The 24636-nt window shown below is 39.1% G+C and overlaps 1 protein-coding gene across 3 annotated transcripts; it reads left to right on the top strand.

Annotated features, from left to right (window-relative positions):
• Positions 1-224: 224 nt before the first annotated feature.
• On the top strand, positions 225-24048 carry PIP4P2 (phosphatidylinositol-4,5-bisphosphate 4-phosphatase 2). 3 transcript variants are annotated; one of them, XM_058833290.1, is made up of 7 exons: positions 225-432; positions 6294-6439; positions 7813-7919; positions 9631-9754; positions 15397-15449; positions 21248-21338; positions 22469-24048. In XM_058833290.1, the coding sequence occupies exons 1-7, from the start codon at positions 327-329 to the stop codon at positions 22610-22612; spliced, it is 771 nt and encodes a 256-aa protein (XP_058689273.1). In that variant the 5' UTR covers positions 225-326; the 3' UTR covers positions 22613-24048. The 3 variants fall into 3 exon arrangements, with proteins under 3 accessions (XP_058689273.1, XP_058689272.1, XP_058689274.1); XM_058833289.1 differs by having other exon boundaries at positions 6291-6439; XM_058833291.1 differs by lacking the exon at positions 15397-15449 and having other exon boundaries at positions 6291-6439.
• Positions 24049-24636: the final 588 nt, after the last annotated feature.

The following is a 24636-nucleotide window of genomic DNA, read 5'->3' as shown; positions in this document are numbered from 1 at the left end:
ATTAATTTACAGCAGAAGGTTGTTAATGATTCTCTTACAGCCACCGCCCCCGGCCTGCCCCGCTCATTACCCCGTGCCGGGGGGCCGGCCGGGCCAGCTCCCGCCCCACCCGGCCGGCCCTCCTCCCCGCCCGGCCGGCCCTCCTCCCCGCCCGGCCGGCCCTCCTCCCCGCCCCGCCGGCCCTCCTCCCCGCCCCGCCGGCCCTCCTCCCCGCCCCGCTCTCATTCATTCCCAGCCCCTTCCTCTGCGCTCTTCCCCGGCGCCGCCGGCCCGGCCGCCTCCCCGCCCCGCGCCCGGCAGCGGGCAGGGCCCTCCGCGCCGCAGCCATGGCCGCCAAGGGGGTGGACGAGCGCTCCCCGCTGCTCTCCGCGCCCGGCTCCGGCAATGTCACCCCGACCGCGCCGCCCTATCTGCCGGACAGCAGTCCTCGAGGTAAGGCGGCCGCCGGCGCCCCGGCGCTGTGCCGGGCGGGGGGCGGCCCTGGCGCTGTGGCTGTGGCTGTGCGTGGGGGGGGCCGCGGCGCCTCCGCCCGGGCGCGGCCGTGCGGGGCTCCCCCCGGCCGGGCCGGGGGCGGCGGGGCCGGGCCGGGGGCCGCCGGCGGGGGAGCCCCCGCCCCGCCCCGGCGGGGAACAACAGGTAACGCCGCTCCGTGCCCGGCGCAGGCCGTGCTCCCTCCCCGCCGCGCTCCGGCCTGAGCGGCTCAGGAGGAAAAATAAAAGAAATTAAAATAATTGTTTGCAGGGGCAGAACAAGCCCGAACCGGTCTGCTTATTATAACTCGCTCGCATGCCGCAGCTTGCGTGGTAATTGTTGGACTTGGGTTTCCCCATTAATTAGGAGCAGGATTAAGTGGAAGATCCGGAGCTGAGAGCGGCTCGGCTGGGCACAGCAGCCGCGGGAGGGGCGCAGCGCAGGGGCTCGGCGGCTCGCCCTGGCCGGTGACCATCGCCCTGCCACAGCCCAGAGGTGCCCAGGTGTGGCCAGCGCCTGTCCTGGCAGTCGCACCGAAATACCGAGGAGACTCGGTGCAATGTGGTGGTTGAGGTCCAAAACCATCAGGATGTCCTTGCAAACGCGTTTCAAGGCCGTAGCTGGTTTTGGCTTTATTTTTAAAGCAAGTCCGATACTGCGGTTACAAATCTGTAGTCGTGGTATAATTACATGGTATTATCTTTCTTGTACAATACTTAGGAAAAATCATGTTGTTGATCAATCCTGACTATTTAATTAGTAGGTGGAAAAAAATTACTTAGAAAATATAAGTCAGAATACTATCAAAGTACATGAGTAGGGTTTTTTTCCCCTTTGGGTTTTTTTTCAGCTAAACGTTTTAGATCAGAAATTGAGGTGTGGAGAAAGCTGAAGGAATGAAGACTAAATAAGATTAGAGTAGCTTTGCTAGCAGTACCCTTTAAAATTTAAGATTACAATTCTTATCTCAGTAGTTCCAGTGTGTTGGTTGGTCCTTAATGATTTCTATTAACTGTATAGGTTCACGATATGCATGTAACTAGAATGAGTGAGCATCTGTCTGTTTTGAGTGATATTTAAACTTGTGGAAAGCTAGTCCTCTTGTCTTGATGGGAAAATGTATTTCAGTTAAGGCTGTAGCTGGTAGTGACTGTTTACTTTGATTTGAACTGGACAAAGGAATATTGGCTTAAAAATCAGCAGAGGTTGGATGCTTTGGCTTTTTATTTCGAGTTTATTTGCCATCAGTGTTTTATTATTGGCATTATTGCCTAAGTAAAAAAAAAAATCCATATATATATACCTTAGTTTACATTCTGATGTTTGATGTTTTTATTCTTAGTGATCCTTATCCTGTAACCATTATTTTTGCATATATTTCTATCTGGTTTTGGTTTTTTTTGTTGTTGTTTTTTTTTTTAAGTCTTTATAAATTTAAAAAGTAATGAAAATGCATTAGATTAGTGATTCTTGTGTGACCACAGGGTAAAACTCATGACCTGGAAATGAGTTGGTTCCTAAATGCTCATTTCAGTTGGTAGCCATGTGCCTGCAGTGGGCATCTGTTACTTCAGATAACTGGTTGGGCACCTGTGATGGGCCTTGAGATAAGTGAGTGAGTAAGATAAGTGGCTTCTCCTCAAAAAAGAGGAACACAGAGCTTTCTTGAATGTCGAATATCTCATGTTTGATCAGTCCATGAGCAAACATACTAGGTAGCACTTCAGAGCTGCTCGGCAAAACTTCCAGAAGGATAGCTGTGGGACAGAATTCTGCAGAGCTGTGACATGGGCCCAGTAGCTCTACTTTCCTTACTCTGTTGGCTTTCCTTAGAGAAAGGATCTATGCAAGCTGAACCACCTTTCTAGCTGACTGGCAGTCTTTATCTCTCTCCCTAGCACAAAGCTAGACTTAGAGGGAAGAAGCATTCCTGTGGAAAAATTGGGGTTGCTTCCAGAGCTTTCTTGATTAACATCACCTGAGTAGTGTGGAGTGGCAGAGGAAGGAGGAAGAAGCCCTTTGTGTCAAAACTACCACCTGAATGTACATTAGTAGGTTTAACCCTGTAATTATCTACTGTGCCCAATGTATTGTGCTGAACTTTAAATTAGAGAGACCATACTTTGAAGGTAGCCTTCTCTTCCCTTGTTGAGCTGCAGCTGAGACCCAGCTGACCCTTCCCTGTGTAAACTGATGGATGGTTGAATCCTGCTAATGGCTTGGTGCTTGTTCTTAATGATGGAAGCAAGCAAGCAAAAATCTTTACAGTGTGGATGCAAGCCACAGTATTTAAGAAGTTTTTTCTCAACATTGGCAAAGGGTGAAACTATCAGTTATGTTCCCTGTGGTAGGTTGGTTAGCCAGTGTTTTTTGTTTCTTTCTTTTCGGTTTTATAGGCTTTTTACCGGCTTTCTTAGTTCTTAACAACCTATCTCTGACATCAATCACTTAGCTTTTTCCCTTACCAACCCCCTCCCAGGTCATGATAAATAATGGTTTAGATCAAGAGATTTTTTTTTTTTTTTAATCAAATAAAACTCATTTCTGTTTGACCCAGGTAAGCTGCAAGTGGTTCTCTGTGGTTTCCACCCTTCAGCTACCAAGGGAGGAAAGTGCATAAGCACCACAAGGAATTTCTCAGGTTGCAAATGGGATATCTTCCATTGCATCGCTGTTCTGTAGGGGTGAAGAGGGAGTCAGATGTGCTGCATGGTAGGGCACTTTGCTAATCTTGCTGAACTAATAATAATTACTGTTTTGGTTTTTTTTTGGAGGGGGTGGGTTTGGTTGTTTTGGTTGGATTTTTTTGTTGTTGTTGTTTTTGGTGTTTGTTTGGTTTTTCTAAAGAAAAATTGATAATATAGCTGTAAACTGGTATGCTGGCAGCAGGGCATCCAGTATCTCATTAAATGTCTCCTGGTGTGTATGTGAAGTTTGCCTTGACCACACAGTCATGTCCAACATGACAGACTGACAGACCTTTATGAGCTGGTTCTAGATATTATAGTTACCCTGAAATTCAAGCTGTCAAAAAAAAAACCCAAAAAACATACCAAAGTATGCTAATGTGCTTTGAAGCCTTTTTCTTAAGGGGTAATGAGCAGCTAACTCTGAGACAATGTCTTGATTTTCCTTTTCACCATGTTACACCCCCTTACCCTCCCCCAATATATTTTACATTTAATTTTGGTGGTGCTGGTTTGTTTTTTGGAGCTCTTCAAAATGCAGGTTTTCTGTGAACATGAAGGTTGCAGTGCCAAGATACCTCACGCTTTCTGCTCCATAGCAAATGTTATTTGCTGCAGCACAGCTCTGAAAAGCAGCCATTATTCGCTTGCTATCTGATATTTGCTGAGCCAGCAGGACAGGAACAGCGAGGCTGCTTACCTGGAAGCCAAGCAGCTCCAATAGGAGGCTGAAGAAGTGGCTGGCACTGTGTGTAGAGGCTCACACACCTTGGTTAATCAGCTTTCAAACTCCTAAGAGTTATCACGTGGAAATGGGGTACAGAAAATTATAAATGTCTAGAAGGTATGGTTGTCAATTTTTAAAGTATTCCAGGATCATGGAAAGCTGCAATGTTGGTGGCTGTGTATCTCTTAGTACAGCCACCCTATTCCCAGCTCTTAGAATTGAGCTGCCACGCTTTAAATGGAGAGGACAAAGTCAAGAACTTTTGTAAAACAATTGTTGCTTTTCAGAAAAGCAACCTTAAAGCTGGGAGTGAACTGTAGAGGTGTCTTGACAGAGAGTTTGGTATTTAGTCTTTGGGCCATGCCTTTTGTTTTCTGGCTGCCTGTTCCCCTTGCCAGAAAGTGTCAGCTGCTCACTGCAGGAGCAGTTAAGCAGGCTGCTGACTGCCAAAACCCCCTTGCTGCAGCCTTGACTTTGCCACGGTGGTTAAGACATAGCTATCCCCATCATCTAAGTCTCTAACCAGATTTCTGGAGTGCTCTGGTAGGCTTGAGCTTGTTTCTACTTGCCAAAGTGTGTGGGTTGTGGTTTTGTCTTGTGTTTGGTTTTTAATGTCTTGTAATGTCTCATGTCCTGCATGTGGCAGCCTTACTTAAAATAGGTTATCACAGTAGTGCAAAATACTGATATTTAATTTTTTTTTTTATGGATGCTGCATTTTTTCAGAATGTATTTCCTCAGACACTGAAGAAATAGCAGTACTGTTACCTGATATTTCTTAAGGATGTTGTTTTCTGTAACCAGTGTTATCAGAGCTGAAGGTGTAAAGTTCACTTCCTCAAGAAATAGAGCATCAGTTAGTGTCATGAATTCAGAATGATATTGCTGCATATAAGTTATTTTTGTTTCTCATCTGAAATAATTCAAGTATATTGGATGTGACTTTGAGATTCTCAAGGTATCCATCTTTTCCCTGCTGCTCCTGTGAGTTTAAATCAAGCACAGGTCTGGGTCATGTATAGACCAAGCAGCAAAGAGAGATAGCAGCATGGCTGTTCAACATGCACTTCAAAGGTGTGTGATGACTTTTGGATCTGAAGGGCAGACAGGGTTTCTTATATCCCTCCAGCTTATGACATTCACTTCAAAACAGAGTGAAGGAGAGATGAGTGCTTTCTTACAGGCTTAAATTTAATACTCAGGCTTGTCAGCTTTGATAGCAGCCTGTGATTTCCCTCACCACCCTCCAGCAGATACTGCTCTGTTGGTATGGGAAGTAGGCTGATCTCTCATTGCTTCTCTAAAGATTCTGTTAGCTGCTTGGATGTAATTTTTGAAAAACTTGCCATAGCCCAAGGCTGCAGGGCATTTCAAACTACTAGTATTTAAAAAAGCTAAATATGAACTACTGAATATGTCTGTTCTGTACTTGCTTACCTGAAAAGCCCTGAACTTCTTGATGAAATAAGTCAATGCTATTATATGCCAAAGAATTGTGGTGATAAGCTTGTGAAAGATTGCTGTGTTGAATTATTTTCATTCCATGGATTCTTAAACCTCAGAGAACCTTCAGTGTTTCCTCCCTGTTTTTTTTGTGGACTCAAGACAGACAAAGCTGCAGTCTGAAGACTGCTCTTCCCTGGAGGCCTGAGGCCATTAAAGCCTTGCTTGTGTTAGCCTTTCCGAAGTGACTGAAGACCTTCTTGTGAATTGGTACTTTGGCTCCTGGACAAGAAATATATCTGGAACCCTTAAAAGCAGAAACTCTGAAACTTCAGGGTTTTTTCTTCAAGACACCATAAATTTCCTCTTGTACTCAAAAAAAAAAAAAAAGGATTTCATGCCACTTCCTATCCAAGATCTGTTTTTTTAACAGGACTTTTTTTTGTTTATACCTGTAGTATCTTTTAATATATGATAAACCCTTGTCTGTATTTCAGTCTTATTTACATATTTGTGAATGTTGTTTATGACTCTTCCTACCTGTGTCTTGTTTTATTTTCTGGGGTCTTTTTCTTCAAAAGCCTGTCTCTACTGATCTGTGGTAGGCTTGGGGTTTTTTAGTGTTTTTCTTCAAGCATTTTCTAAGGACTGCAAAAAGTTGGCTTAAAATAAAGTTACGTAGATGAGTTTTGGATCTGAGTTTCTGGGGTGATTTACTTTGTGTTTGTGTTGTGTTACTGGTTTGTTTTACCTACAACTATGGATGGTGTTTGTGTACACAGAAATTGTGGAGAAGGGGAAAGCAAACTTGTTTTGTTTTATGTTTATACTAAACACTGACTTGGAAGGTTTGGGATTTTTTTTTTTTGTTTGTTTTTGAGCCTATGACTACTAGAAATGATACTTGGTGGAGGCATTGTAGGATCCTCTGGTTTTTCAGCCGAGATTTCCTTGTCTTGCAGCAGAGCTTCCCCCTCCATACACTGCCATTGCAAGTCCAGATGCCAGTGGTGTTCCTGTGATAAACTGCCGTGTGTGCCAGTCACTCATCAATTTGGATGGCAAGCTACACCAACATGTGGTTAAATGCACAGTCTGCAATGAAGCTACGGTAAAATGGGTTTTTAGCGTTTTTCTTGTTGTGGGGGGTAGAACTCCTGTCCTCACCTGGACGGGGGGGTCCCTGCCTGCGACCCCTGGGAAGAGGATGAGCCAGCCCGGCTGACTGCCAGCGTGGTTGGCGTGCAAGCTCCAGGCTGCTGGCATGAGGATGGTCATAAGCAGTTAGAATAAATCTTTGTATCGTTGAGCTGGCTGTGCAGGATGTCTCCTTCTGAGGAGGACAAAAAGCCAAGATGTCATTTAAGTAATTACTCTTCTGTAAAGAAGGATAAAATTGGTTTTGATGGGATGAAGAGCAGTGTAGAATTGAGTTATTCTAAGAATGGGAGAAACAAAGTAACCAACCCACACCTCTCCCTGGATGAATGCTTTTCTCCTGAAATACTATTCAATCACTTGCTTAGCTTGTAACAGACACTAATAAAACAACCTTGAAATGTTTTAAGTCCTAGGTTGTTTTGCAGTGATCAGAGACCTATTTGTTTCTTTTCCTCCTAATACAAATATTCACTATTTGGCCTCCTGCTTTTATTTTTTTTCCTGCCAGTGTTAATTTTGGGATGTGATACTGCAGTGCTCCACAGCTACTGCTTGCATTTGTATGAAAAACACTGGATTAGATTTATTATATGGATTTATTATATATTTGTTATATGAAAAGAACTTTAGATCCTGAAAACAGGAAGCCGTAAAACTGCAGGAAATTTTTTTTCGACTTAAAAGAAAGTAGAGGACCTGCCACTGATAGTCATTTTCCTGTCCATTATATAATGTTTCAAGCCAAACAAAGCATTGTGCACCTTTTGATTTGCTGCATGAAAGGGACATTGAAACTTGACTCCTGGTTGGAGAAAGATAATTTCAGTACAGTTTTAAATAAGATTACAGTTCCGTGGTGCCTTCATACTCTTTTAGTGACCAAGAAGCAGACTGTGATCCTTTCACTGTTGAATAAAGCCATTGTACAAGGCAAGAAGGGTTGTTTGTTGTTTTGACTAATTTTGGGTGGTTGTTTTTTTTTTCTTCTTACTATATCAGTATTTAAGCTCAATTTAAAAAAAAGTGGCTGAACCAAACCCTGAATTGTCATTGCTAAAATAGGATTTTTTTTTTTTCCCATGAGTTTGCAGAATTCGTTTGTTGTAATAAGGAAATTCTCACTTCTTAAGAAAGAAAAAATTTCTAATTTTGTGTTGACTCTGAAGTTTCCTCTGTTAGAGGAAGTGTAGTTCTCCGTTAGCAAGAACTTTTCACTGAAGTTGTTCTGCTTTGCCATTCTGTTATGTGGAAAAAAGTGAATTGCTATAACTTCTGATGTGTGTTCTCTGGTGGTTGTGGTTCTTTGTTTTTTCTTTTGTTTAGCCAATCAAAAACCCTCCTTCAGGGAAGAAATATGTTAGATGTCAATGTAACTGTCTCCTTATCTGTAAGGATACATCTCGGAAAATAGGCTGTCCAAGACCAAACTGGTAAGAATAAAACACTGAGTGCCTTGAGATGGTTTCTTTTAAAGCAACTGTTGACTTTGTGTTGAGTATTTAAAACTAAAAGAGGTTCAAGCCTCAGTCCCTTTACACAGACACTTAGAGAGCATTACTGAATTGCTGCTGACACAAGTAGTGCTGGGGTCCATTTTGAATCTATTTTTTAAGATTAAAGAGGAAAAAAAGTTTCTTCATTTAGTCTCAGATCTGTGTCCCATTATATAACTACTTTATAAGTCAAAAGTCATGTAAAGAACAATAGAAGAAAATCCACTTCTCATTCCTGGGACTGAACGTTCATAATTTCTTAGGGACTTAGTTATTATAACCACACAAAATACTCACTTTGCAAAGTTCAGAGTAGGGATTCAGAGTGAAATAGGAGATGGAGTAGTAGCTTGGCTTCAGTCTCCTTATTAGTTACGCTGTTTTCATTCTCCTCTCAGCTTTCAGCTTCAGTGTACACACTTGTTATAAAAGAAGCAATTGTGATTGCCATAGTAATTGTTCCTACCATTGGGCTTCAGGTGTTAAAGATTCCACTGAGGTAGGAGGAGTTTCATTGTACGTGGTGCAGCTCTGACAGGAGAAAAGGAGATGAAGGCTGAGTCTGCAGTGGAGTTCTACCCTACCAAGTGCCCTAGTCACCAGTCTATTGGCTATTCTGGTTTTGAAACATAGTTTGATACTTGTGGGAATTACTCTTTTTTGCTAATGCTCTGTTGGGTAGGACTTTAAAGCATTCCAAATAGTTTCTCAGAGTGCAAAAATGTTCACGGGATAGTTCAGTTATAAAATATCATATGCTTGGTAACTAAACTAAATCAGAAATTCATTAATTTCATTAAAATAATCTCAAAAGGCTACATCTAAGCAGTTTTCCTAAGATAGTCTATGTATTTGTCTTGCTAGAAACTGAGAAAAATTGGTGTAGTGTACTTTGAAGGAGAGAATTTGGAGTATGTCCTAAATGGAACACTCCAGATTGAAGGAAAGCCATTCAGAATACAATTTTGGTTGTAGATGGAAGAGATGCAATGCAAATTAAATATTGTTTTAATTTTCCCCTTCACTTTTTTTCATTCTAAGAGGTCTCATTCTCATTCTGAGTTGGCTAATTTGGGTACCGTCATTTTGGACTGACAAATTGTGTAATTAAACTGAAAACACATTGAACATAAAAGCAAATACTTTAAAGTAAATTGATTTCATTTAATCAACCTATAGTGGTTTTTCTTTTTAGTTTACTCAATTTGAATGGAATTTTTACTGTGCAAGTATGGATATGCTTTTTATATTGACATGGTTGTCAGTAGTGTGGGAAGGAGAGCCAGGTTATGGAAGATCCTTACTCTTTCAACATGTTTCACATGGGTATGTACATTTCAATTCTCAGGCTTGCTCAGCCTGGGTATTAAGTTTTCACTTTTCTGAGGAGCGTGTCTGTCATATGCTTGCAAGTCTTTGATCTCTATAGGGTTTAGGCTTGTGTGGCTGATCTTATAGGAAAAGAGAATATTTTTAAAACTGAAAACACTTTGGAGAACAACCAAAACTGGGTGCATCAGCTGTTTAACAAATAGATTATAGTTTAAAAGTGTAATAATATTTGTTAGTGACTGAGCTAATTGCTTGAATGCATTGTCCTTCTCTTTTGCTAGCTTAATCACTTGTGTTTGTAATGTTCTTAACACAGTAGACGCATCATTACTCTTGGTCCAGTAATGCTGATTCCAGAAGAGCAGCCAGCTCAACCTGCCTTGCCAGTTCAATCAGATGGAACTAGAGTGGTGTGTGGGCACTGTGGAAATACATTCCTTGTAAGTAAAGCATCAGATTCTCCTTCTCGCCTCACCGTGCTATCCCCCAAGCTGTTTGTTGTAAGCAGTTTTAGGAGTGTATTGCCTCACTCTCTGGCATCATTGAGGAACTAAAACTTCTGTAGTCATTATTACGGATGTATGGTCGCTATTTGGTTATCTTTATATGTGTTTCAAGAAAACTTTTAGCAGTCATTCTGTGCGTGGGTAGATAAAGCCCAAAGTCTGTCTTATTGTTTCATGATGTGAGAGTGGACAGTGCTGGAAGATGAAGTTTGTCTTCCAGGTTCTGTTTGTTTGCAGTGGTGGCTGTGTTCTGCAGTGGCCAAGAGAGCAGTTCCATCATTGCTGTATGAGCCCTGGAAGCTGTTGGTTATGGCACTTGCCATTGACATAGCTGTAGGTTGTTGGAGAACTGGAGGTTTTGGTTTATATGCAAGAGTTGACAGTTGATTTTGAAGTCCTTTTTTGAAGTGGAAGGATGCACAAATGCTCTTCTGCTGTTAAACTCTCTTTAGCCTTCTAAATGGAAAAGGTGCTGTTACACTTCAGTTTTGATTTCATTACACAAGTAAGCTATTATGAAGCTTACTTGTGTAATGTATGAAGCTTTGGCTTCATAATCCAGCAGTGATTGAATCTCTCAGATTTGAGTTGTAGGAAATTACTAGGTAAGGGGTACAGTTAAAGAAAACAGTAACGAGAGAGGTGGCATTTTCCTGAAACAAAGGATTATAAAATACATAAAGATCAGAGAATACTCAAGTGCATGTTGTGCAAGGAAGAAGGAAGTTTAGGGGGGTGCCACTCCACATTGGCTTGTACCAGCAGAGAGAGAAGGGTTGGCTTGTGATAGGCTCTGTAATGGAATAGGCTTGTGCCTTCAAGTCTTTACGTCAGATTTATGGATCAGTGAGGCGCTTTCATGGCTTAACCCCAGCCAGCAACTGAAGTACCACACAGTTGCTCCTTCACTGCAAACACCACCCAGCCCACCTGCCCTGGTGGGGAGGAGAGCTGGGAAAAAGGTAAAACTTGTGGGTTGAGATAAAAACAGTTTAATGATTGAAACAGAAAAAAACCACTGCTAATGATGATAATAACAATAATGATAGTAACAAAAAGAGAGAGAGAGGAAGAAAACCCAAGAGAAATAAGTGGTGTTCAACACAATTGCTCACCACCTGCTGACCCAGCTAGTTCCCCGGCAGTGATCAGCATCTCCCAGCCAAGTTCTCCCTCCAGTTTGTGTACTAAACATGATGTTCTATGGTATGGAATATCCCTTTGGCCAGCTCAGCTGTCTTGGCAGTGCTCTCTCTCAGCTTCTTGTGCACCTCTTTGCTGGCAGAGCATGGGAAACTGAAAAGTCCTTGACTTAGGGTAAACACTGCTTAGCAACAACTGAAACCTTAGCTTGTTACCAAGATTGTTACTGAGTCCAAAAGAGAGCACTGTACCAGCGATTAAGAAAATTAATACTCTCAGCTGAATCCAGGACAGGTGTGCTGTAATGTCTTAACTATTATAGTAGGTGATTATTTTTTTTTTTTTTTCTGAAAAGAAATAGGAATATGATGAGGAATTTACAAGTAATGTGCTAACTGGAAAGCAATTAGAGAGATGCTCGAGAAATGCTCTATCTACTAATTCTGCATATATATTAAAAATGACATCATTTCTTATAACCCTTGCTGAAGAACAGTAGTGTGAAACTGAAGATAGCTGAAGTGTGTTTTTGTTTGCCTTTTCTTTTCAGCCTGTCTTTAGAGACTTTCACAGGCATGGGTGTTTTACTTGTCTTGATCCCTTATTTACTTTATGTAAGGCAGTCCAGATTAACTTTGTAGTTTACACTATGGGCTACTTCAGGTGAACATAAGGGGAAAAAACCAAACCCATAAAGTCTGGTTTTGCCCATAACTACTAGACTATGCTTTAAAAGGCTAAGTTTTCTAATTTGGGATTTGTGCATGTGACTTCATATCTTCTGGTTACTTTAGGGAACTGCTTATTCCTGTCTGCCAGGATAAGACCTATTTGTCACTTCATGATATGTTGAGAAGAAACTCTCTGAACCATTAGAAATTGGAAGCTGGCTATTTTTTTATGCTGAGTTATCAAGAAACAAACCCATTTTTTCCTCATGTTGCACAGCTTTCCCGCCAGTCTTTTGCATCCACATTTTTCTGTAATTAAGTCTGAGATTCTGAAAATAAATTTTTTAGTTAAGAAAAATCAGGAAATTCCTTGGATTTGAAAATTAGCAGAGAAGCAACAAAAAAGTGTTTTACCCAGCCTGGAAGCTCAGTTTCTGAGTTAGTATTTATGCCATTTGATATCTCCATGGTGTGAAGAAAATACGTTAGTGCTAGATGCATCTCTCAGCAACTCAGTAGGCAATCCCTTTTACTTTATTTGGCAGTTAAAAAATAAATAAAATAGACAAGCAAAGCTAGAATCACTTGGATGGAAAACTCAAATTGTCATGTTCTGTGTTCTTTTAAGAGTATCAGCTTGTTCCCTGTCTTTCCAAGTTGTTGTTTTTTTTTTTTTCCATTTGCAGACATAACTATGGGGCCTGTGTTTTGCTTGCCTCTGCACATGGGGGAAGTACTTTTTAAAAATTATGAAATGCACACTCTTTGCTATGGAGTGCCTGAAAGTTTCTCTGTCTTAGCTGGAAGAATGACTTGGTACTGAAGTGAAATTGTAGCCAAACTATTGATACTTCAAATCTTGTTAATCAGATTTTTTTTTTCCTTTAGTAACCTGAAAGGAGCTCTTTCTGTGTTAAGTTTTCTACTGTTTCTGGCAGTTTTGGACTTGACAAGTGGAAAAAGGGATAGAATAGAAAAAGAGGACAGGATGAGGGTTTAACTGTGTTGCTAAATATCAGTTGGATCTGGTTCAGGCTGTTTTGAGAGCTTTTGGACTTGGGCTATGAAGTTACTGATTCTGACAGCAGTAAGTCATTCCCTGCTACTCCTCTCTGAGGGACATCTGCCTGCAGTGGTCTGTGGCTGTCAGAGGCTGAGTTACCTTTGGAAATGAGGGCAAGAGAGGGCTGTCCCTACATCCTCCCCCTCTCTGCCATCTTCCTGCTACTGTCCTGTTTTTGAAGGGACATCAGGGATAAGAAGCCAGGAGCAAGCTATGGAAGTCACAGGCTGTAGGCTGAGCACTGTGCTTTTCCCATTTTTTATTTTTTATTTTTTAACTAATCAAATATGATAATTACTTCTGTGATATTATGTGTATGTAGGACTGTGTATGTATTTATGGACCTATGCCTTTTTTTATTTTGTTCTGGGCTTTTTTTTTCTTTTTCCACTGTCTTGTGTTGAATGTACTAAGAGCTATTTTAGGCTTCGAAGGAGAATGTTTGACTATTCTTCTAGTCATTCCTTTGATGGATGTCTGGTTTTGTCCACAGTAGAAATATTGACGAGCTTTGATTTCCTCATCTCTTCATCTGTGTTTCAGTGCATCTAACCAGGGTTTTAGGCTGTATGTTGTATTGCTCCAATTAAAAAAAAACATTGTATTCTCAGCAGAGACCTACATTTCATGTAACTGTAGCTTCTTAACAACAAGAATTAATATTAGGTACTTTAAAGCACTCTGGAGTATGGGTAAAAAATGCCAGCTTAAGCATGATTTAGAATGAACATAAACATAACCTTTCCCCACTGTGGTAATACAAGTTGAGTTCTTGTACTTTGAAAGTCTCATCACGATTTTGCTCTTTTTCTACAAATACTTCTGGTCTGTGTAAAAGGCATCATAACAGTTACTGCTTCTTTTATTTCCAGGTAAGTCTCAATGAAAACAGATTATTGCTTTTTCCATCAATATTTGCAACCCAAATGCATTTGAGTTTGTAGCCATTAATAATTTGGGCTAATAATTCGAAATCTTAGAATCCTGGAAAGATCATTAATGAGTAACTAAGGAAATGGAGTTGCCTACATTGAGATATAGAATAAAAACTGGCATATATAAATTGAATTACAGTTAGGTAAAATATAGGTCCTGGAATTAGACTTCCTTTTATTTCTGGAATTGCACTTTAAAAAGCTGAAATAACTTCTCTGGTGAGGCCTTTCTCTATCCCCAGTAGTGACAATTGCATCTTACCCCACTTTCACTGTGTAGAATTAAGGGAAATTGAGTAGGTTTTTGAAAAGGATGCAGAAAAATACTTCCTTCTCTGCCAGGAATGTGGAAGTAGAATTAATGCTCTTAAAAAGCTTTGCTTGGGTGGGGAGTATTACAGAAGTTTTATTAAGGAATAAAATAGAACTCTGCTAAATCTGTTTGGTCAAGTTTTGTAAATAAATAATACCAGTTACATAGTTGTTCTGTAAACGTGTAAATGGATACTTCAGAAAAAGAAAATAAAAGATGGTTTTCTTTTTAATGGGGATTTATCCCCAAGTAAATAAAAGTGAGGGAGATGTTCAAGAGGTGGAAAGATTCTCAATAAATACCACAGTTTGAAACTTTGCTCACAGCAAAATCTCTTCATACTGGTAAGGCATGAGAAGACATATCTTTCTTTGCTCATAAAATCATAAATTTCTTCTGAGCATTTAAATGGTGCTTGCTGTAGGTTGGTGCTGTTTTCCATATGAGGATGGGCTCCGATTTTGATTTGAGGTTGTAGCAGTTTCAAAACACTGTTCACTTCACTAGGAGAGCTTCAGATTTCTCACAGAGATAAGGCAGGGACTAATAGAGGCACTGGAGATCTGCACTGTGGCTTCTTCCCCTGCTTTTAACTTCGTGTGACTTTTGCATCACCAAGAAAACTCCCAGCTAACCTCCACTTGAGAAGGGCAAGGGAAGAGAGCTGCAGTTACAAAATAACTGCTCACAGGGAGAAGATAGAGACTTATTCCCTTCATCAAGGCAAACATGTTTAGAATGCTTGTTTAATACTGTTATCACAGAATGAAATTTAACAGAACTTGCTGTTTTTAAGTGAGTATATCACTGTGTATCTCCTGGTTGAGTTAGTTCTAGGCATTACTTTCACTGAGGCTTTTTTTCCAATGTTTCCCACATAGGTTTTAGTCTGAGCATGGAAGGTGGTGATCCTACCGTGTACAATTTTACATATCATCTTTTTAACAGTAATGTAAAGTAGCCAGTAGCGTTCTCTATTTCTTTAACGTAAAACCTGATATTTGCTTTCTAAAATATTCTTTAACACATCTTTCTGTGTACCCAAACTTAGTTTTCATAAGTGATGCAAGGCTTGGGAAAAGATTGGAAAATACTTCTGTCTGTGATTGTGCCAAAGAAAATACACTTATTTTGATTCAGGGCATATTCCTAGTCTTTAAGTAAGAGAAGAAAACCTATTAATATTATAATGTTGCCCATACTACGCCAGTGGATGCAACCACATTACATCAAGCAAATTTTGTAATAAGGCAAGTCATGGGAAATGTTCACATGGAAATCCCAGTCTGACGTTGCCACTGACAAAAGGGCATCCCATTTATAGGAGAAAACAAGAAACAAGTCAAAGAAAAGACTGAGAAGCAAAATATTTTCATAGTGACATTTAACATTAAGTGCAACAACCATTTTCTCAGGTTGCTTTTCAACTTTCTCCTTTTTTCTTTTTACAGTGGATGGAACTGAGGTTTAACACGCTAGCAAAATGCCCACACTGCAAAAAAATGTAAGTTCTCTGAAAGCAAGGTTATGTAAATTACTGTGAAGTAGCCAGTGTTTCTTCTGTAAGTCTTTGGAGTAAAATGTGTCAGCTGTGCTGATTATTTTGCTGTGCTCATCTGAACTTCAAGGCTAAAGCAGATATTGTGTGCACGTGAATTCTCCATTCATTATGCAGAAATCAGTAGCTTTGACAAATCCACCTGCATTTATGAAAATGCTCTGATTAAATTGATAGGGGCAAAAATAAGCTTCTAACAATAAACAGGAATGGGTTGCTGAAATTACCATTTTATGTCCTTGAAATTTTACCTCTTCATAGTAAAAATAAGATGTCATCTTTAAAGGTAGAACTTGAATCACTTTATTGTATGGGGAGGAAAGGAAACAATCTTAATTTGATAGAGGGTTTACTTACACTATAAACACAACAACTAATGCAATAGCTTGTTTAATGTTTATGAATTACTGTGGAATAACTTGTCTATTCATTTGTTATTACTTCAAGAAGAACAAGAAAAATTAGAATACAAGCGACTGTAAGCTTTTTGTTTTGTTTTGGGGGGTTTTGGGCATCTCTTTTTGAGTATTTGTTTGTCCTTTCTTGTCTGGAATTCTTCATTTGAATTGTTGCACTAGTAACATACTTTAAATTTGTGGGGGATCTCAGCCACAGGGTGTGAAATAAGACACAAATATTACTTCAGAGACCTTCATGTTCTGCTGATTTATTTAAATATTTGTCTTCCTTTGACAAGCAAGTGTGACTTCCAGTTAAAGGAGCAAATGTGTTTTCCACTGGGAATGGAGAACCTCAGCTGTGTTGCATGTTGTGGGAAAACTAGCAGGTCCCTTATGAAGGAGAAGGCTGAGGATAAATGTACTGTAGGTGTGGGCATGGCCTGGCCTTCAACACTGATTGAAGTCTTTTTATCAGAATATTTGATAGAGAAGTCAGTCTAGTGCTGTGTTTAACCTCAGGGGTGTAACTGACCCGGTGTGGAGTTGTGAATGTGTTCTAATTTGCTTAGGTTAAATAAACTCAGTCTTGATGAGATGCTGCTTTGCAGGGGTGTTTGTACTGACACATTAAGTCTCTTCAGTCCTTGAGGAGGGCTTGGAGTTTTGCTCTTTGGTTTGTTTTAAAACTAATTGCAATTATATTTTATATTTTATGTCATCCTTGTTAGCTGACCTTGGCTTTTTTCTTGACTCTCCTTAGGTCATTGTTATTTGTTGTTTAACCTTAAAGACCAAAACACACAGTAAAAACCAAACAAAAAAACCCAACCCTAATAATAACAGCAGCAAAATAAACCACGCTCCAAGCAACAGTCCAAACTCACAGCATGTGATCTTTTGGTCTGTCTTCTCTTGATGAATGTTGCTTCTGTTTTAAATTCCAGCCAAACTCAAAGGTTTTCATACTATTTTCCTCCATAAAGTGCAAAGCATGCTATCTGCATGTAGGAAAGTGGGAGCCTCTCTGCAGTGCAATTTGTGATAATTACAGCTTGCGTGGCAACTGAATTGCAGAATGCAAAACAAATTTTAACAAGTGGGCACGTCTGTCCTTTGGCTGAGGATGCAAAATTTAGCTTTGAATGAGCTGTTTGGTGCTTTCCCTCATTTGAGATGTGATGGTTGGGCGTTCTGCACTTCCAGCAGCATAAACATTTCTGATACATGGATTTAGGGCATAGCATAGGTGAGACAGAGCTCTGAGTCACGATCATGGAATAAATAACTGCGGTGACCTGCTTTCTATTAGGTCTTTGTCAGAGATCATCATAGCCAAGTAGCTAGAAGGGAATGTAGGGTTTCATCTTATGAATGCAAAACTTCTTTCATTAGTAGCTGAGTAGTAGATGTAGAACTGTTCATTCCTTGTGTTGATTAAGTTGATGATTGCACTGAAAAAGGGATAGTGTAGACTAAGGCAAAAAGGCGCCTTGAGTCACTGCAACATTAAGTTTTTCAAGGAGACATAGGCTTACACTTTTAGATTCATAATTTTGTTTCAAATGTTTTTAAAAGTGCAATGAATCTCTGCAAATAGGTTGTTTGTGACCTTTGGTTGATGAATACTAGACCTTTATATTAAGAATGTTTTCTAAAACTGCAGGGGAGATCAGAAGTTATTACATGAAAAAGTTAATAATGAAACAGTGTTCAGGGAGAAATAAAGTCATCATGCTTCATAGTACCTAAACAAAGGAACCTCTCATATCTGAATGTAGGGGGAAATAGGATCTTGTCTGTTTTTAATCCCATCTATGTGCTACCATTGTGATACCAATTTTTTGTGACACACTTGCCTTGTCTTGCAAATTCACTTTGGAAATGTAGGAAATAAATTGTAAATAAGCATAAATTGTGCTGTAGAGAGTAAAATCTTAATTGGTAAATCACCAAATCTCCTTGGAAGTGGACTATAAACCTGTCATGTCAGTATAGGTAAGGTGTTTGCAGAAGCCTTACTGATGGGTAATGGCTCTGCCTGACACAGGCCCTTACTTGCATTGGGAAAATAAATGTAGCTAATGAGGAAATTGTCATAATACAGTTTTATTTTATAGTGACACCTGGGAATGGGGGAGAAACGGTTTCTTTTTGCTGATTTAGTGTTCTTCTGTATTTTTAAATACCAGATGTTTATCAGCTAGTTTTCCAAGAGTGAGACATCCAGGGAAGGCTTCCGGTATTTTTCTCGTTTAATGATGAAGAAGCAGGAACTGGTTTTTTGTTTGCTTTTATCTTTCTCAAGATGTATATTAAATAATTTAGAAAATTCAGTTCATTAATTCAGTTACTAGAAAGAGAATTGAATGGTACAAGTTATTATTTCAGAATGTCAAATCTGTTTTTTTCCTGTAGAACCTATCTCTCTTACTTTTTAAAGTCTGCCAAAACTATGAACCCTAATGAATTTATAACAACTTTGCCCCATAAAGGACTTCTAGGAAAGAGAGAGATGTTGGAATCACATCACTGCTGTGAAGGCTAATTTCAGCAGTGCTATTCACCTTCAAAATATTGGCATTTTAATTTTCCTCTTAAAAGCATGTTTGAAATCCTGGTCATAATTCCTATTATTTGGAGCACAAGAGACCCAGCCTTCCTTCCTGTGCTACTTCTTTTATAGCCATTGTCCCACATGGCAGTTTTCCCCTCTTGTAATTACTCGCTGATTCAATATTGAATTTTGTATCTTTCATATCTGCTGCCCAGAGTTCTGGCAGGTGCCTTTGCTTCCTCAGCAGCAGCTCAGAAAGAAGGAACTGCTCGCTCTGTAGAGAGTTCCCTCATATTCCCACAATGGAACTAATTGTTTGCTTCTGTGATCTGAAAAAGTTCTTTTGATCCCATTTTTATATTACCGGATGTGCTTGTCAAATTTGTCACAGTTGATAGGTTTTTTGGGATAGAGTTTCAGCTTTCTTTATTCTAAGTTAGTTTGGGGGTTTTATGCGTAATTTGGGGTGGGTAGAGGAAGCCTCACTATCTAGAGAGGGCCAGTGGCTAACATCACTGTTGGAAGGTGAAAAATGAATAATGATTTATTTGGACTCCTGGGTCTGGTAGGTGACTGTATAACTTTAATATCTTTATTTAATCATTGCTTTCTGTGGAAAGAGAAAAGCAGCTAAATTGAGACATTCTTTACATTTCCATTTTGTGGTATTTGAGTTGATGGTTTCTCCCCCAGCCTTTTTTACTGGACAGGAGAAGACATGAGAAACATGGATGCAAAATATACACAGCACCTGCAATATTATGATTACAAAACTAAGACTGTAAGTCAGCTCTGAAAGTGAAGGTCTCTTTCCCAGAAAGAACTTTGTCTCTGTGTGCAATACACAGTACAGTAAATATCATGTATGTTTTAGGTGTATTGAACATGACATTTTTACTAGCTTATCTTACAGTATCCAGCTCTGTAATAGAATTATCTTTGAGTACATAGCTACAAAATTCTGCAAAGGAGGGAACCCAAGGTCGGCTTGGCAAACTCAGTCTCTTCCCTTTTCCCCTTTTATAAAAGTACTTTTGGTTTTATTATTTTTAACTCCTATAACCTGGAATTGAAAAACATATCCCTTTTCTAGAATGGCAGTAGAATGGCATTTGAGGGAGTGTGTGGAGATGTGTGAGAGGGTAAGATACCATTATTTGCCCAACTGGGAATTCTCTTACCCTAATCCTACCCTCCAATGGCACCCTCCAGTGTCCCATTTCACTATGTATGACTTTTCCAGCTCCTCTGAAAATGGCTTGTGAGTAGTCACTTTATTCAACTCCTGCCTTGAAAGATGAAGCTCAGTGTGTTAACTCAAGGACTGTGGTGGTGTTTGTCTTTGTTTTTTTAGTCTTGGAGCATTTCAGAAATTCCTTGTAAAGAAGTAATGTTGAAGTAAAGCCGCTTAAAGCAATCTATTTGAAGGCTTTCTAAGACAAATGCTTAAAAAATTTTAGTCACATGCTAAGCATATGAGGCCTTGCTATGTGGTTAATTAACCAGAGCCAGAAATTTGGTCAGTCATATGTTGCATGTCTTTCTTCAATTGTTTAGCAGTGCTTTTAGGTTGAACTATCATGAGATGAGTAAAAGTGTTACACTATTTCCAAGTTCTTGATCTCACAGAATGGGATGAAGTACTTAACTAATGATAGCATGCTTCAGGATGCTTCAAAACATCACTAAGATAGATAACAAATGTTTTATAAAACCGCTTCTGCTTCTCTAGTCCTTTCAACTGTTTCAATTGACTTAATTCATGTTCCTATTTTCCTCATTGGTAAGCCGTATGTGATTGCAAATGTGTGACTCAAGATGAATTTCCTAAGCAATGCTGCGGTTCTAGAATATTTTTTCTAACCTGTAGTAAATAATATAATGTTTTAATTGCATTTTATATTCTGTTTGAACAAAGCAATGTACTAGCTTGATACAGCAGTTAGAGACAGACCTGTCTCTCCTGGAGTTCATAGTCTAGATGATGAGTGACAGAACTTCCAGGGGATTTATTTACCTTGGTTGTCAGAAGTGATTTGTGCAGCTCATATAAATTGGGGTAGAACTCTGAAAGAAATTGCAAAATAAGAAGAATTTGTCATGCTCTTCAAGCTGACTTAATGGCCTAAAGAATTTCAGTATTTGGAGATGTTGAACATGGAAAAAAATTACATGTCTGTGACTAAAATGATCTGTATTTATCTTCAGAGCAGTTTAGTCACTGAACAGTATTGAGTATCCAAGAAATGGATAGAGAAGGTTGTTATTAATGACATGTAGGGGTGGTAGAAGTTATTTTCAGTTACTTAGATGCAATGAAGTATTGAAGCCATATGTTAATGTACTAAAAGTCTGAAGTGTGTCTTGAAACCACCATGGAAGCTGACAAGCAAACTTGAGTTTTGCCACCCAAAGACTATCCAAGACAATTTATTGGGGTGCACTATGGGTACAGAAGGTAGACACACTCAAACTGTGGGTGTGGCACCATTTCCTTGTAAGCATCTAGATTTTTAGGTGCTAGATAATCACCAATACTTCCCCTCTGAAATAAAAATGTGGACTCTGTACAGGTACTTTGTAGTGTAACTGTAGACTTTGCTTACAACTTCTGTAAACTCCAGATGGTGTATATCTTTCCATCCCCCCACTGAGACTGACCAGTTACTGTTGATGTTAGTGCTGGTTTTTGTGGTGGTTGTTATTTGGTTGGTTTGGTTTAGGATTTTTTGTTTGCTTTTAATTTACAATTAATTTACAATTTTAATTTACAATTTCTTTTCTGACAGTTCTTCTGTTGGAAGTGCACTGCCACGGAGGCGCTGCTGTGCATATATCACAATTGGAATGATATGCATCTTCATTGGCGTTGGATTAACTGTGAGTGATGTCCCACGATAAATTTGCGACTGTGTGCAAGGGTGTGTGTGTTCAGAACAGTTCTCTTAGTTGACCAGCTCTTCTTTTCCCAGCATTTGAGTAAAACTTCCTAAATCGGTGTGGTTTTCATCATTCCTATCAAAACAGTGGACTTAATCATCTGAGTAAGCCAGAAAAATTACTTTTTCTTTTTTTTAAAAAAGGTATTCTGGCACTGTGATAATCTTTTTTCTCATGTTAAATTTGACTCTTCATCTCTAAAAACTTCAGTTTTATGAAAAATGGTTCACTTCACTGTAGAAATATTGGAACATCTTGCTCTTGCTAGAGCTCTCAAAACTTCCAGGTTTCCAGAAATACATGTTGCTGTATAGCCAGAAATATAAGTTCCCCTGCAATAGAGGTGAATGGGATTCCAAGCACTAAAATATGTATGTGTCTTTGTAATTTTTACAAGCTGGAAAAAGTAAAACCAATTGAATTTACAAATGAAAAGGCTTACTCTGTTGTTACTTGGAAACCTATCCAGCTTACCAGTATCTCATACAGGTTACTAGAGCCAACTTTCTACCTGGAAATCCCAGGAAAGTTCATGTGAATTCACCTCCAGTGAATTCATACATGTAATTCTCATTGTGCCTTTAACTTGTGTTTTAACCTGAATAATTATTTATTTGTGAGCTTAAATAAGTTATGAAGGATTTTCCAGGTTTCATAATAGAAACAAAGCCAGAAATGAAAACAGTGAGACAAATTTATTTTCCTTTTTTTTTTTGTGACCTTACTGAATTGGAAAATTATGTGAAAACATTTTTCCATGAGGTTTGTCCAGATGCTTGTGTAGCCTCCATCCTTGTAGCTATTTGGGACTTAGCTGGGTTAAAACCATGAACAGCTTGGTCTGACCTTGGGGTTGACCCTACTTTGAAAGGGGAGCTTGCAGTAGATGTATCCTGATCACCCTTTCAAGCTCAATTATCCCATGGTTATGTAAAATAAAGCTAATAAAATACGCAATTTACCCATACCAGAGTTGAAAAGGTGCTGAAACGTTTCTCCTTAATATAACTTGCTCTTCCCTGAAGAACAGATAGTGCTGTACATTTGACACTACTGTTTTCTCTTTTTAGGTTGGTACACAAGATTTCGCCAGGCGATTTCACGCAACATATGTTTCTTGGGCTGTTGCTTATCTCTTAGGTTTAATCTGCCTCATTCGAGCCTGCTACTGGGGAGCCATTAAAGTCAGCTATCCAGAGCACAGTTTTGCATAGAGAAATTGTTAGGTTATAGATAAACATCTAGTAGTTCTGGATATTACATCTTGGACACTTTTAAAACCTTTCCTATAAGGATTCCATTCTGTTCAAGGTAGTTTAAAGACTGGGGGTCTCTAAGAACAAATGTTCATTGCACTACATAATATGCAAATAGTTTGTTTTGCTGCTAGATTCCCTAGCTCTGAATACTAAAGCTGTGTTTACATGTTCATAACTCTGTCTTTATAGGCGTTGAATTTTATTTCAACAGACAGTATTAAGTTTTACATTTCCTTTGTTAAAATCCGTCTGCCATTTTTCTAGATGATCAGTAAGAATTCAAAAGCAAGAGTGTTTATAAGTGTTTCTACAGTAGCTTCACATTTGTACCTAACATTTTAACTAGAATTATATTCAAGTGGCTTGCTTTAAAACCTAAGCAATAAGCATTTTGCTTGAACTGCTTTACTGCATCTTTTGCCTAAGATCATAGTGACCTTATTCAGGAAATGAAAGTTGTGAGTGTTTAAAAGACTGACACTGTTGCTAGAGAGACATTTGTAAACACTGTATGCTTGGAGACTTTTCAGGTAGAGAGATACTATTTTGGTAGTCCAATTAAATTCCCATTTATCCGGGATTTGATTTCAGTTAGGATAAATGCTTTCTCCTCAAGGATCCTGGGACTGAGGTTTTGGGTTGTTTTAGTTTGTTTATTTTATTATTTTTTAAACTGGCAAATCCTAAAAGCCATGCTCGGATTATGGAACTTAACTCTGGTTATTCGTACAAGTTCCTTTACAGGGTCTAAGGGAAGCATTTCATGACTTGGTTTGTAATACTTCAGTGTCACGTAGATGACAATAAGACGGTGATGGGTTGCCTCTTACTTTCCTCTGATCACATCGGATTTTCCCTGCTTGGGAGAGTTATGACACTGGTCACTGCAAAGGGAGACACTGTAAATTCTCATTAACTGCTGTAATAAGGAAATGAGTAAACTATTACTTGGACCATTCCATCAAAGTACATCTAGTCAATTTAGCACTGACTTGCTAAGAGAATACGGAAACAGAAAGTTTTTTCAAATGATGTATTCACAAAGGATTGAGGGACCAGTTCTTGCACTGCCCATCTTTATAATTTTAAACAAGTTTTTGCTAAATTCAGAAGGAATGTCCTGAGTGATTTAGACAACTGTAGTAATTTAGATAATGGGGGTCAGATGGGTAAATTAATATGGATGTTTCAGGGATACATGTAATTTAAATTATCTATGTTCCTGCTAAGTCAAAATGATATTCGGATAAGGATTTTGGAGCACAATAAATGTAAATGATCGAACTGTAAATGATCTGTCTTTGTATGACGCTAAATGTATAAAAGCAGTAGCTCAGGATTACAATGTACCTTTTACAAATAAACTAATAAATAAAGATTATTATTCAAACTTAAATGTATTTTGTTATTTATATGTACGTAAAAATGCATAAGTGGACGCATTTCCTAGTATGATACAGGAACCACCAAGATATTGCACACCAAAGGTGAGCTCTGCATGTTTGCCAAATGGCAGCCTCAGGAATATAAATTATTGCAATAAGAAATTGCAATTATCTTAATGTTTTAGGAAGAATGAGGACATAAATTAGGGACCACTGTTGGGATTCTATTTTCTTGAGTCAGTGGCTTATTGATGGACTAATATGCTTCCTTCTTTTTCTAGTGCTTTTTACATCCCTTCACTGTTGAAGTTTGTTGTACTCACTTGCATTTGAACCCATGAATATTCTTTCCTGGTACTTTGTGTTTCAAAATACTGCCTGCACTCCACACTGTGAAATAAAGTAGCCTGGGGCTGTACAGAAAATCATCCACTGCTTTTGTATCTTCAGTGGAGGTGGCAGTGGGAGTCAGAGGGGGCTGGGTATAATGTTATTTTAATGAATCAAAGGAATTTTTACTTTTCTCCCGTATTAAGCTGTACTTTATTTCTTGTCTTGTGTTTCTTCTTTTTCTTCTCAACCTTTTTCAGCAGA

The sequence above is a fragment of the Poecile atricapillus genome, chromosome 2, assembly GCF_030490865.1.
Source record: "Poecile atricapillus isolate bPoeAtr1 chromosome 2, bPoeAtr1.hap1, whole genome shotgun sequence".
Lineage (NCBI taxonomy): Eukaryota > Metazoa > Chordata > Aves > Passeriformes > Paridae > Poecile > Poecile atricapillus.
This window is presented reverse-complemented; position numbering and strand designations above follow the sequence as displayed.